The sequence below is a fragment of the Melozone crissalis genome, unplaced genomic scaffold (assembly GCF_028551555.1).
Source record: "Melozone crissalis strain CALT ecotype California unplaced genomic scaffold, PUWL_Pcris_2 ptg000042l_1, whole genome shotgun sequence".
Lineage (NCBI taxonomy): Eukaryota > Metazoa > Chordata > Aves > Passeriformes > Passerellidae > Melozone > Melozone crissalis.
Window position 1 is genome coordinate 61,574,963 of NW_026535820.1, and position 13,100 is coordinate 61,588,062.

The 13,100-nt window shown below is 41.5% G+C and overlaps 1 protein-coding gene across 2 annotated transcripts in view; it reads left to right on the plus strand.

Moving 5' to 3' along the window:
• The window catches only part of E2F3 (E2F transcription factor 3), a 41,416-nt gene that overhangs the window by 18,384 nt on the left and 9,932 nt on the right, over nucleotides 1-13,100 (plus strand). For both annotated transcript variants that reach the window (XM_054284909.1, XM_054284910.1), the window contains exon 2: nucleotides 11,519-11,630. In XM_054284909.1, coding sequence (XP_054140884.1) covers nucleotides 11,519-11,630 — 112 coding nt within the window. The remainder of the gene's footprint in view (nucleotides 1-11,518; nucleotides 11,631-13,100) is intronic.

The following is a 13,100-nucleotide window of genomic DNA, read 5'->3' on the forward strand; positions in this document are numbered from 1 at the left end:
AGGTGGACTAGATGATCCCCAGAGATGCTTTCCCACCTCAGCCACTCCCTGAGATGATTCCAGTGTTAAAGGACTTGTTAAGTTGTTGAACTTGAGCACATGGATGAATTAATATTGAAAGCTTAAACAATGCAAACTCAAAGTGGAAATTAGATTTTTTAAGCGAGGGGAAAATAATGAGTTTATGCCTTCCAGTTTTGACACAGTGACTGTTTTGCTGTAATTTCTCTGTAGAGTTATGCTCTGTAATTTCAGCTCTGAAAAGCCTTGAAGTTAGCAAATCCTTCTACTTGCTTTTTGGTGGGAGCAACTGTGTTTATGGTACTTCCTGCCAGGTGCTTGTTCATTTCATTTTCATAACAAAGATTCTAAAATTGCATTCTTATCCTTGGCTACAATAGCACAGCAGCTAGGGTCTGTGATACGTAGGAGGTGATATTAGAAAGTCAGATTCTTTTCTTTCATCAAAGTCTAGATTAGAGAGAAAAATGCAAATTCACTTCATTTTAGAATTTGAGACTTCAGAGTGCTACTAATTTTTCTGGAGAAGTCATCTCAAGGTGTTTAGTTTAGAAATACATTGTAAAGAAGACAAAGTAGAAGGGACAGATTGTGTCTGGTGTGGGTCAGTTTTTGCAGAGGTTAAAGTTCTTGTTTGACTGTATGACTGAAGATTTTCTGCTTCACCAAAGCCAAAAGGGATACTTTTTGAAAAAGCCAATGTAATCTTTAATGTCTTTTCCCCTAGAAATTCATTACCTGTGACTCCCAGGAAAATAATCTGTTATGGTTTTTGTCTTGTAAATTAGGCTGTTGCATCAGTTGTTTTAGATTGTCCTGCACATGACAGAATTTTCCTAAATGTGAAAAAGAAAATTTAGTCTACCAACACTCATTCACTTAAGGCCTGCTGCCATCTTGTCTTCTTTTTATTCCCTCTCTGTCAATGGGAATAAGCAAAGCTTCCTATTTGAAATCAGTTTGTTGTCATTTTGCCAGCACGCTCAGGTTGTTCTGCTCCATGGTGTTGCTGATGGATTGATAAAAGACTGCCAAGGTAGAATGTGCATCACAGTGAAAGCTATGTGGATTAGTTGTTCTTTGTGACATTACACAGCATTTAAAGCATCAGGAACTTGGCTATCTCTGTGCCATTTCAGCCATGTAAACTGTGGCCAAACTGACCTGTGCAATAAAACTAAATGGAGCTGCTGCCTACCTTGATATGGGGAGGGAGGAAGTCATCAGTTTCTAGAGTTTAGCAACCCAGGTTAGGAGAAAACCAAGTTCAGTTTGTAGTCAAAGAAATGTGTTGTGAAGAGAAGCCTTCTGATGGCAGTACCAGCTGCAGGTCTAGGGTGGAGGAGGCTGTCATTCATCCTGGGGTCTTTAGGGCCCAGCTATCTGTGATTATCACCCTTGCTCTCTTATAATCTTTTATCTGTTTCTGTGACTTTCTGCTAATCTGGAGCCTCCTTTCTGACTGCTTTTGGGAGTAGCTGCTTTTGGATATGTAAACCATGTTTTCCTGTTTCTTAGGCACTTGTTATTTATTTTTGTTACTCTGAGTTTTGGTATGTGGAAGAGGTTATTGTGTTAACTTCATCAAGGTTATGTAAGGATTTTTTTGGTATATAATGCTGTTAATTTAATTTTTGAAATGATACTTAATTAACTCGAGAATGATAAATCGATCTCTTGGGTAAAGTCAGCATTATGGTTACTTGTAGGTGCAAGGATAACTTATCAGGGTTTATCTGTTTGAACAATGTTGAGACTTCTTAAAGTGAACTAATACTCACAGTTTACATAATGTACAGAACTATCCTGTGTTACAGTAAATGCTTAGGACCCCATGTTGTTTCTCATTGTCTGATTCTGTAAATGCAAATCATTGCATGTTGCCTGGATCTTCTGAATGTTTTTTGTCAACTTTCACGGTGACCTTTGGAAACTAGATAATATTTTTATCACCCTAAATGGATTCAAAGTCCATTTATTACTTTTAGGGAATCCTGCTGTATGCTTTTATACTTGGGTGGAACTGGTTTAAGAAAGTGCTTCAGAATAAAAGGTTTTGCTGCTTAAGATCTGACTTCTCATTACTAATTACATTACTTGAAAAAGTTGATAGATGTAAGAGCCATCGTACCTCAGGCAGTGAATTAAAAATATGGAGTCAGGATTGGTGTTGACCTTTTTTAAGGAGGGATTCACCTGCTTTGGTGATGTGAATACCCAGCACTAATGCTCATGTGCACCTGAGTTTTCAAAACTTGTTACCTTCTAGTTTGTAGCTCTCTGTAGTTTCTGAAGTGTTTACATACCTATCCTTAGCATCATTAATTTTTGAAGGAATTTACAAGTTTGTTGGTTCCCAGTGAATCACCTCTCAGTGAGTCAAGTGATGCGGTCCGATGGCACTGCTGTGATGTAACTTGGTATGGGTGTTTTGTGTGGAGTACAGAAAGGTTTGGGGTGCCAGGGTGGGACATCACGAACTGCAGACACGTGTAGACACGAAAACTTGCACTCCAGAAATTTAATTTGTGAAATTCCACAGTTGTCCTCTCTTGTAGGTATCCTGTATCCAAGGAAAACAAAGCTTAAGATGCTGTAGCTTAAGCAGGCAGTTTAGTGAGCGAACTTTGTAAAGCAAGTCCAATCTTGCACCATTACAGAGCACCTACACTGCGATAGCACTGGTGTGGCTTTGTAAGTGCTCCTCTTTCTCCTCACTTTTCACTTTGTATGTTCACAGTCTTATTATTTAAATCCTCATAGGGAGGTTTCTCGCTGTCTTCTGTACATTTTGTAAGTGAGGAATAACACTTTTCCTCATTCCTATGTCAATGTATGTGCTTGGAATGCTGCTATTAGTTTTTGGCCTGTTTATCTAATGCTCCATGGCATTTACTGGAATTTCCTACCAGGAAGTTCATCCTATTATATTCTCCAGCTCTCAGTGTCCTTCCTCCCCCAGTCTCAGGGCCTGTTTGTTTAATAGACAATTTGGCAGACAACAGACAGTGTTCGAAAGTTTTTCTTTTCTAAGTAGCTGTGCTAATTTCTACGCATAGAGTGGAAGCCAGTCAGTGAAACAAATCCAATTGCAATCTTATTTTGAAGTTAATGACATTTAAAATAAAAAATAATACTTAGATACAAAAGAAGAAATATCTCTAGGATGTATTTTGAGACCGATTTGCTTTGCAATGGTTTTTCTTTGGGATCAACTGTAAAATGATAGGAAAGATTTCCTTCCCTTGGTCCTGTTCAACTTTAGCTTTGCTATTCAGGAGGCTGAAAGTCTCCTGAAGGGCTGAAACACTGCAAGCAGCTCTGAAGCCACACTGAGATGTTGTACCCTATCACACACCATGTGAATTGAACTATCACTTCCTTATTTGGCTTGCTTTGATCTCAATGGGTAGCATCAAAAGTGGACTCGTGTAAGTGGAACTGTTACATATAAATGCAATACAAAGAAATTACACCAAGAAGTCTCTTACATGGCTGGTCTGCTGTCACATCCTGTCCCCTTTGTGTTTGTGTCCCATCATGTTCCCCCCTCCACCTACCCAGCTGCTTGCCATGAGTTTGCAAGTTCAGCACCAGCCTGTTCTGTGACAATCTTGTTTTCTTCAAAGGATGTGCGTGGTGAGAAATCACTGATGTGAACCACAACTGAAAATCCCCAAGCTCTGCTCTGGAGGCAGCAGCCTTGCTGAGGTGTCATCTTTGGGAATGGGGCAGGCAAATGGGCTGGGAGCTTTGACACCAGTTTGTAGGATGGCATCAGAGCCTGCTAGTCACAGGTCCAGCCTTACCACCAAGGCCCAGGCCATGCTTCCCAGGGAATGGGAGGGAAACGATCCTGCTGCATCCAGCCACACCCCCAAAAATCTGTGGCCAGGATTCCACATCCCGGATGCTGGTTAGTCTGGCCTCATTCCTGCATGCGAGCATTGGGTGTTTGTCATTGCATTTTCTGGAAGTTTTTTCTCCACAGCTTCCACCTTGACCAGGCAGGTGCAGTTCAGCCCCTGGCAGCTGTTGGGATCCGGGGCTTGCATGGAGGTGTTTCTGACTGCCCAGAGACACAGGTGCTCCTCACCTCGGGCAGTTCAGCAGTTGAGATGAAAACTGGGTGCAGTTTCCTGAAAACAACTTTTCATATTTCAACATGAAGTGGTAACTGGAGCTTTCAACCTTAGTGCAGTGCAAAGCCATTGCTTCCAGTAAGAAGTAATTGTTTCGTATTTGGTGGAAAAATTGCAATAAGAAAGATCTCAGATGATTCATTTCCTATGCAGCATAGGTGTAATTCTCTTGGTTTGAGGCCAGAAACGTGGCTTGTGCTTTGGTTTATGTCTTGCACAACCGTTGTAATGTCCTTCCTCTTTTAGTGGAAAGAAAATATGAAGTACTGCAGCAGAGTAGGAAAACAAGATAAGCTGCACGTTTTGCCACTGGCTACTGTACTGAGGGCAGGTCTGGTGGGCTGTGGGGCTGATCCCATGACATTCCAGTAGACCTATGAGCCTAAAATTCAGGGATGTCAAACAGTGCTGGCCACTTACCTTGGTGTCAGAATGATATTAGCATTGATGACTATGAGATAATATGACCAGAGGGCAGGCCGGGTCACATGAGATATCAGGATGAAGAAAATCAAAGGTAATTAGTACATTAAGATTATAATCCTGTTTCAGTGATGACTTGCTGGGCAGGTGTAGGAAGAAACCATTTTTCATTGCTACATTTCAGTACTTTCTTGATTTGGTTGGGGCCATTGTGTTTCATTTAAAAGCAGCTGAAGGTGTTCAGTTCAGCCAGGCTGGGGATGAGAGTGTGAAGTGCCTCGTTGGGGTGGCACTGATGCGCAGCGCCACTAACGCGGGAGCGCTGAGCGTGCCTGGAAGCTGATGGATTCCTTTCTGTGGGTGTTGGAAATGGCTTGGTGGGATGTTCTGCAGCAGCAACTGGGAGGCACTCATGGCACTTGCATTGCTTCTTCCTGCACATTCATCTTGAGAAGGGAGAGCCGCCGCTCGGTTCCTCTGGCTTGGGTCCCACTTTCAAACAAGAATTTGCCGCTGAAAGTTGGCCACCCACATTTTAACTTTTTGGAGCTAAGTAAAAGTTGTGTGGTTTCATCTATAAGTGCTTACAGTTCATGGCTTCCTTGGCTCTTGGATACTTCTGAGGGAATAATGAAAATGGGAAATTGATAGAAATAGGATGGTTTAATTAGGCCTTGAAATAAACTTTATCAGAGTAACATCAGACTTCAGCCTGTCAAATACCTAATGGGGGAGGGCTGTGTGTGATCACAGTGTCGCTTTATTTGGTGATTGTGATGTGATTCTTATTGAATTATAAACCAAATTAAGACATATTAAAGGGATTTTCTTTTTATATTCATCTACATTAAAAAAATTGACTGTAGCTTAATTAATAATTTCAATATAAGATATAGTGGAGAATTTCCCTCAGTCAAAACTATAATAAGCTGGAAAAGGTGATAGCTCAGGTAACAGAAATTGCTATAGTAGAAAGTACTTTTTGGTCCTTTTTTATATACAACTGCCATTTTATAAGACAATTTTGGGCTTTTTTGTTGGATGATCAGGATGATTTCTGTAAACTGAAGATTCTTTAAATTTTACTTAAATACAAGCTGCTTATTCTGATGAATAAGGATCTATTATTTCAGATTCCTGTTATTATTTATTTCTGCTTTGTGTTGATTTTACAATATATTCAGTTTTCAAGGCACTATTTTTATATATCTTTTTGTGTTCTTTTACTTCAGTGTTATGAATGGCTATGAGTAAAACAGAATTTTGAGGTCATGTTTTCATTAAAAGTGCCATTCCTGGTCTTGTTCCTCTGTATGGGACTGCCTGCTTTCCATAGGGAAATAATACTTTAGGAAGACTTGAGAGGACTTAAAGAACTTTCCTTTTAAGGATATGCTTTGTTGTCTTTTATGTGCAAATAGTTTAATTCCCAATTATTTATTTATTTTCTTATTCTTTCCTGAAACCTCTTAAATGTTTTACCCTGTCAGAGTAAACTACTGAAACTGGGGTTAGTATGGTACAAATTACTGGTATCTGTGTGTAGACCACTGGGGTAAATATTTCTTCATGGAAGATGGAAATCCCTCTCCCTTCCAGGAGTTTGAAGTGCAAGTTTATTTCTGCTGAGAAGTGAGGCAAGGGGTATGAAATGAGTTGTCAGTAGGAGTTTGAAGGCAGGAACTTTGAAGCTTCTCTTGCATCTTTTTGCCGACCTGGGGTGTTTCTTTGCTTGTGAGCTGACCAGCAGAGCTGAGCCCCTTCCCTACTGAGAGCTCCTCTGCTTTCCTCTCTGTGCCTCTCCCTATTTTCCAGTCTTCCCAAATGTTTGCCGTGCCCTCAGCTGGGTGCAGCGCTCTGGCAGACACTCACAGCTCTCCACATACCTGGGTTTGTTCATGTGAGTGTGTTCTGAATGCTCAGCCTGTATCCCTTCATTCAGTGGAGACGTTTCCTTAGTGTATGAATATTTCTCCGCATTCACCCCAAGGTGTCTTTTTTCCTTTACTTCCTCTCCTGTATTCCTTCCTCATCAAGCTCTAGTCTAATTTACCCTTTCATGTAATATATTTGCTTTCTTCTCTGCAGCTCCTGACCTCTGGAACAGCTTTCTAGAGTTCATGCCTCCAGAACCTCAGCTTTTAAATTGTATTTTTTAGTGACTGCTTAATTTAGAGAATGTAGAAGAAAGCCTGTGCAAAGTGTGTGGGGATTGGTAGAGAACCTATTCTATGGCTTCCCTGCTGCGGTCAAAATTTATCTGTGCTTGCTGGAGAGGCTTGCATCCCCTCCCCAGTAATATCAGCCCTGTGGTAAAATACAGTAAAGCTGCCATTTTATCTGCCCCTAGCAATTGTAATATCTTCTAGAGACTACGCCAGGCTTAGTCATCGTCCCTTGCTCAACTTGCCCATCTTACTCCCAGCTCTGAGACACCCACAGCTGAGGCCTAGGACACATTTCTCTGCCTTGCTGCTAATTTCACTGTCAGCTATCACTTAATGCAAACAATTTATTCCTTACCATGCTTGGTTGTTTCCAGTCTTCCTGTTTTTCCACCCCAGTCGACCATAAAGTAGAGTTTCTTTTCAGCTCCTCATCCCATTGCTTTTTTGGAATAAGTTTTTATCTTCTGTCCCCATCTCAGCAGGCTTTGTCCCAGGTTACTTTTGTTCTCATTCTGAGATCAACTTTTGTCCTTTTGTATTTAAGTCAGACTGCTGCTCCTCGAACACACCTTGAATGCTTGATAGGGAGGCAGGGGATGTTGATAGGTCTCAGGACCTCCATGGAGATGGGATGTACAGAGCCTGGGAGGTCCAAGAGCTGTGACGGGAGTTTGAAGTGAAATTTGGTGCTTCACACTTGTAATGAAAATGTACTGACTGCACTTTTCCAAATGACTTTGAATTTAGGGTTTTGGGGTAGTAGAATGTCCCCAGCTCATATGTTCTTGCTGAAGCCTAATGGGTGCAGCAATATTTCAGACAAAAGATTTTCAGAAGGTAGCACAGGTAATGTAATGTAACTTTTCTTAGGTCTGTCTCTTGCAAACAGTGCAACTAACTTGCATCCAGTAAACAAGCTGAGACACACATCTAGCAGGGCCAATTCTGGTGTGCATACTTTGGCATAGTTATTCTCCATGATTTTATCACTGGAAAGAATTAAAAAGTGTTTTACTGCTTCTTCCCTCAAACTTACAAATATAATTCTAACTAAGGCTTTGGTTGGATATGATGCAGTCCTCAAAAACTGATGTCTGCCCCACCTGGTCACTGTGTTCTGCTATCTTGACAAAAATCATTTCTGTTTTGGAGTAGGACTAAGTTACTGCTGGTGGGGACCTCTTGAACCAGCTTTCTGTGGGGGCTGATGAGGAGATATCAATCAGGTGCTGCCTGCACCAGGAGAGCAGGGATGGAGGGAGGATGCAAGGAGGTGGTGTCAGCAGCCTGATAGACCCAGGTAGCCATGAACTCAAACCAGCCCATTAAAGGGATTGGGCTATCATTTCCCATTTGCACCTTTTCCACCCCTTTTGTCAATTAATTAATACTACACTTGCTCCTTTTCTTCTTTTCTATAAGCATAACCAGCCTCTGACCTCCTCTTGAAAGTTAATCCATGAGCCTGAGTACTGTAAAGTGAATTGCATCAGGTCCTGTGTGCTTGAAAATACTTAGCTTATCCTGGGAGTTTTTAAACTATTTTCCTCTAGAGACAAGTGTTCTTAGGAAAGACATTCTTGTGGGTTTGCCTCTGATGTGGATTGTGGTGGCTATCTAGGTTTCTTTAAAAAAAAAAAAGGGATTGAAGCTAAAAGGGCAAACCTACACAGGATTGAAGGTGCCACCAGTTTTTAGTGGTCTGCACTGAACAGTGGGTCTGTAGTTGTATCTGTGTCAGGGATTGCCCATAGTGATGAGTTAAAGCACTTGATGCCACAATTTTTACATCTGGACCAAGGGGTTGGGTAGGTATCTGGTTTAGCTTAATGGGATGCTTGCTTTCCTGTTACTTTTGTGTCTCTTGCTGAAAAGTATGTTTGTGGCTTACCTGTCTCATAGTTCCTTTTATTCTATGCTCCTTGCCCTGTCTCCTTACAGAATCTGACTTCCCATTTTTTGCACTCAGGTTTCATGTCACTGAGAAATTTTTAGTCCCTTTGCTTCCTATCTATCATTTGGGAAGCTTTGTGCTGGTGTCCTTTGGCTTGTTATGTCTTAGCAGGTCCCTCTTACCATGTCAGATGGTTGTGGATTGATCAAGTAATGCAATAAGGACAAATAATATTAATTTGTAAAAATAGTGTAAATAGTGAATATAGTGCTGTAGGAAAAATAAGTGAGTCAAATCAAGATGTTTTTTTAAGAGGCTCACTGATTCTGCTGATCACAGATCTTGAGATTTCTGAAGAGAAGCCAGATATCGGAAGGCACTATGAATAATTTTGGAGATGGGAGAGAAACTGTGAGACACCAAGGATCTCTAGTGCAAACAAAACAGCACTAGGAAATCTTCAGTCTGTAATTCATGAAAGAAGAAATTGAGAGAATACACCACTTCAGTCCTGCATCTTATCAGTTATGAAGTTGGTAAAACAGGAAGGGGAAGCAAGGACTTGCTGAGTGACGTGTAACATCTGGCCAGAAATTAAACACTCCTCAGTGTTTCCTAAAATTGCCTGTCAGTAATCAGGATCTTTTAGACTCCACTAAAATATTTTGCTCTATATATCTCTCAGGTTTGCTGTATGCTTTGTAAACTAAAAAGCATCTATCTTGTAGATAGCTGTCATGTGGTATTTTTTTCACTGGCCCTACAGTGTCTGTAGGTGCAGTGAGCCTGACAAGAGTGTGGTGTTTGTGCCAGCCCCAGCAGATGCAGGCAGACTTTTGCTGCTCTGCAACCAAAGGATGCTGTCTGCATTCTCTCAGATTATTTGAAGTTCACGGGAAAATACTTATATAAGTCTTTAACCACAAAATTAGAGGCAAAATACTGTTGTTTTTGTCTTGCAGACAAGTTGAGACAAAAAGTTTTGATGTATAATCCAAACCTAAGTTTCTCTTCTGATGGAGAGAGCTGCAAATCTCTGGATTTTATGTCTTAAGCATTACCCCTCCTTCTCACACCTGGTTTTGAGATTCTCTTTTATCTTTAATTGTATCCCTTTGGCCTAGTCTTCCCACGCCCTGAATTGTTCCCTTTTTACCCCTCCTTCCTTTGCTGTTACAGTTCTCAGGGTGGAAAAACACTTGCATAAAAAAGTGTGAAATGTATTTCTCTCTGTGGAATAGCTGTAATCTTAATTTAATCCAATTACATTGGCTAAACATATTAGCTGGATGCTTTTGTTAACACTTGACCTTTTGGGACTCTGTGTCCTTGGATTACAGAGCAGAGGTGTTTCATGCTATTGGGAGCTGCCACCAGTGGTCTGCTGGGAGTGTGTTGCCTGTGTTGGTTAGAAGGATGCAGTTCAGATTTGCCCTGTTGCCCCAGTGAATTTTATGCCCCTTCACACAAAGTGTGGAGAAGAGTGGCTTGAGTGCTCTGCATGTGCTGTTACACCATGGGCTTGTATGAGTTTCATGTGCTTTAACTTGTCTTTTAATAAGTCTGAGGTTTGCAAGCAGAGTCCAACAGAAAGATGTTATGTAGCTATCCATAAATAAATGCATATAAATTACTTTATTTAGAGCCTTCTGTTAGTCACGGATGCAAAGTAAAGTGCATAAGTCAAATCCGCAAAACAGAAATACGTGTCTACAACTCCATAGCAGAACGTATTGTTTTGTCTTGGTTCTCTGAGGAGCAAGACATTATCCAGCCCCGTAGGGGGAATCTTAAAAAACAAGCAAATAATGTACTCTGAATTACTCTACCTAACTGAATAAACAACATTCTTCAGGAACAGTTATTTGTCTAAACTTGATTAGACCTAAAAGTTCTTTTTCCTGTGTCTTCCAGGTAATGTGCTTTCTATTGTTAGGATAACAAGTATCCCCAGATTTAATTTCAGTAACCTGAGTGGCAGGGAAGGGTATAGAATTGTTTCCAAAGATAGTATATTGTGTTTCTGTCTAGGAACAGAATTCATATTGGTGGTGGTTTTCACTGCAGTTTGTCTGTGTGCTGCAAAGTTTAATAGTTTCATTCACTATTTTCGTTATTCAAGATGTGTTTCCTTTGAACTGAATGCAACATTTAGCAGATTTTCAGGCTTTGTCTAATACTACTTTTACTCCACCTTACTTTAATTTAGGCAGCACATGTGCTAGTTAATGTGAAATAAATGTAGTGGTTGTGCTTTCAATGAGGACAAGTTTTTGAGAGGCAGAGGAAAGGACTTGTCCAGTGCTGCTCTTGGTGTTGTGTCATGTAGGAAGTTCATAGTAGTAGAAATTATTGGTGCCCTCAAAGCCATCCTCTCAGACAGTGAAGGGAAAAATATAACTTGCACTAGCACTACTTTTGCTGAAACTTAGATGGATATAACAAGTTTTTCAAAGGAAATGTAGCTTTGTGGATTCATACATGTGGGTGCTTGAGAGGCTGTCTTTGTTTTTCTTAAATGAAATGTTCTTAGCTCAAGTGCGGGCTGAAATCTTTCATACCTATTGTAGAAAGTCCAGACTAGACTGAAATATACCATGAAATGGTCACTCAGCTTTTCAAATCTAAAACAATTGCTGAATTTTCAAATAAAAACCTCATCGACCTAGCTTTTGAGGGATATATTTAAGTCTGCCTTAAGATTCCAGTAAATATTTGGATTCCATTGTGATGCATATGGGCTATGAACCTGTACTGATACCTTGGTGTGAAAAGTTCACCTCTCTCTGCCTTTCCTGTAGTCCCAATAATGTGTTTGATAAAATGAAATATACTTCTTAACAATGCATTAATTATTTTTTTTTTAACAGGCAAAACGAAGGCTGGAGCTAGGAGAAAGTGGCCACCAGTATCTTGCAGAAGGACTAAAGACTCCAAAGGGGAAAGGAAGAGCTGCAACAAGAAGTCCAGATAGTCCAAAAAGTAAGGGAGCTGGTAACATGCTGTCATCAGTCTGCCTTACCTAGCTTAGGGTGTGTTTATTGCTCTCCTCACCTAGATGTGCATGCAACAAAACTCAGCCCCGCAGCTGGGCAGTGGACAGCAGGTTTGCTGCATGGAGGGGTTGCTGCACAGCTGCTAAGAGGCTGCAGAGGCTCCTGGCTGCCAGGTGTGTCCCTCTGCCTGCTGGGCAGCCTGCATTCTCTCTGCCCAGGGCCTCCCCTTCAGCCAAGGATGTGATGCTAGGGTGCTTGGAGAGATGGATGCTGAGGAATGAAGGTGCCTGATGGGATGGATTGCACAGTTGTTAGGCAAGGCTCATCAGGCCTGCCTCCTCCTTGGCTGCTGGAGTTACAGCAGCTGCCTGCCAGGGCTTCTTTCCCTGGGCAGGGATTTGCAAAGAATGCGAGCTGTGCCTCAGCAGCACTGCATGAAAAATGCTCTTTAAAAATGCTCTTTGTGGCATCCAAGCTGCCTTCTGTCCCTGTATGGCACTCTGGATACTGCCACTGCCTAGTTGGCTCTGAGTACTGATTTTTGCACATCTACATTGTCTTGGGCAGTGGGCTTCTTGCAACAGAAGCTGGGGGCTGTGGCCCTGCTGTCCTGTTTGGGGATTTCAGCAGGAGAGTTAGGCTGGCAGGGGGAGCCAGATGGGGCAAGGAGAGGACTGGGACAGCAGTGGTAGTGATGTCAGAGCAAGGGATGCCAAAGGGCCTTCCTCACCAGTCTGTTGGTTTCTATTGAGGCAGATAGGAAAAGTAAAAGTAGTTAAAGATAGAAGCTTAAAGCATAGGAGTTAAACAACCACAGTTGATTTAATTAAACTAAATTTCATTAAGCTACATGAAGCCTATTTTAAATTGAAGTGGATTCTTGCAGAAATTCAGTACTGTTTGGTGCACAGGATGCTGCTGCAGCATTGATAAACCTGTACAAAGAATTTGGTGTGGGATGAAGAGCACAAGCCATTTTAGGTGGGACTCCTGCCACTTCTTGCCATTATTGCTGTGATCCTCTTACACTTTTCTAAGCCCCAAACAAAACTCAGACAAACCAACCACCCTCACTCTAAATCCACAAGGTCGTGTAAGTGATGAGAATGAGATTTAGATGAGATGTTGGGAAGAAGTTCTTTCCTCACAGGGTGGTGAGGCACTGGCACAGGTTGCCCAGAGAAGCTGTGGGTGCCTCATCCCTGGAAGTGTTTCAAGGCCAGGCTGGATGGGGCTCTGAGCAATCTGGACTAGTGGGAGGTGTCCCTATCCATGGCAGGGAGGGTAGAACTAGATGATCTCTTAAGTTCTGCTTCCAACCCAAGCCTTTCTATGAATATTCTTCCATTTCCTAGAGCAGACAAGCCCTGAGTCTACCCAAAGACATACAGCTAGCTGGTTCTCTTTGCAAAGATGCAATGTCTTGATTTTCACTGAAAAGCCATTGTATTCTTCA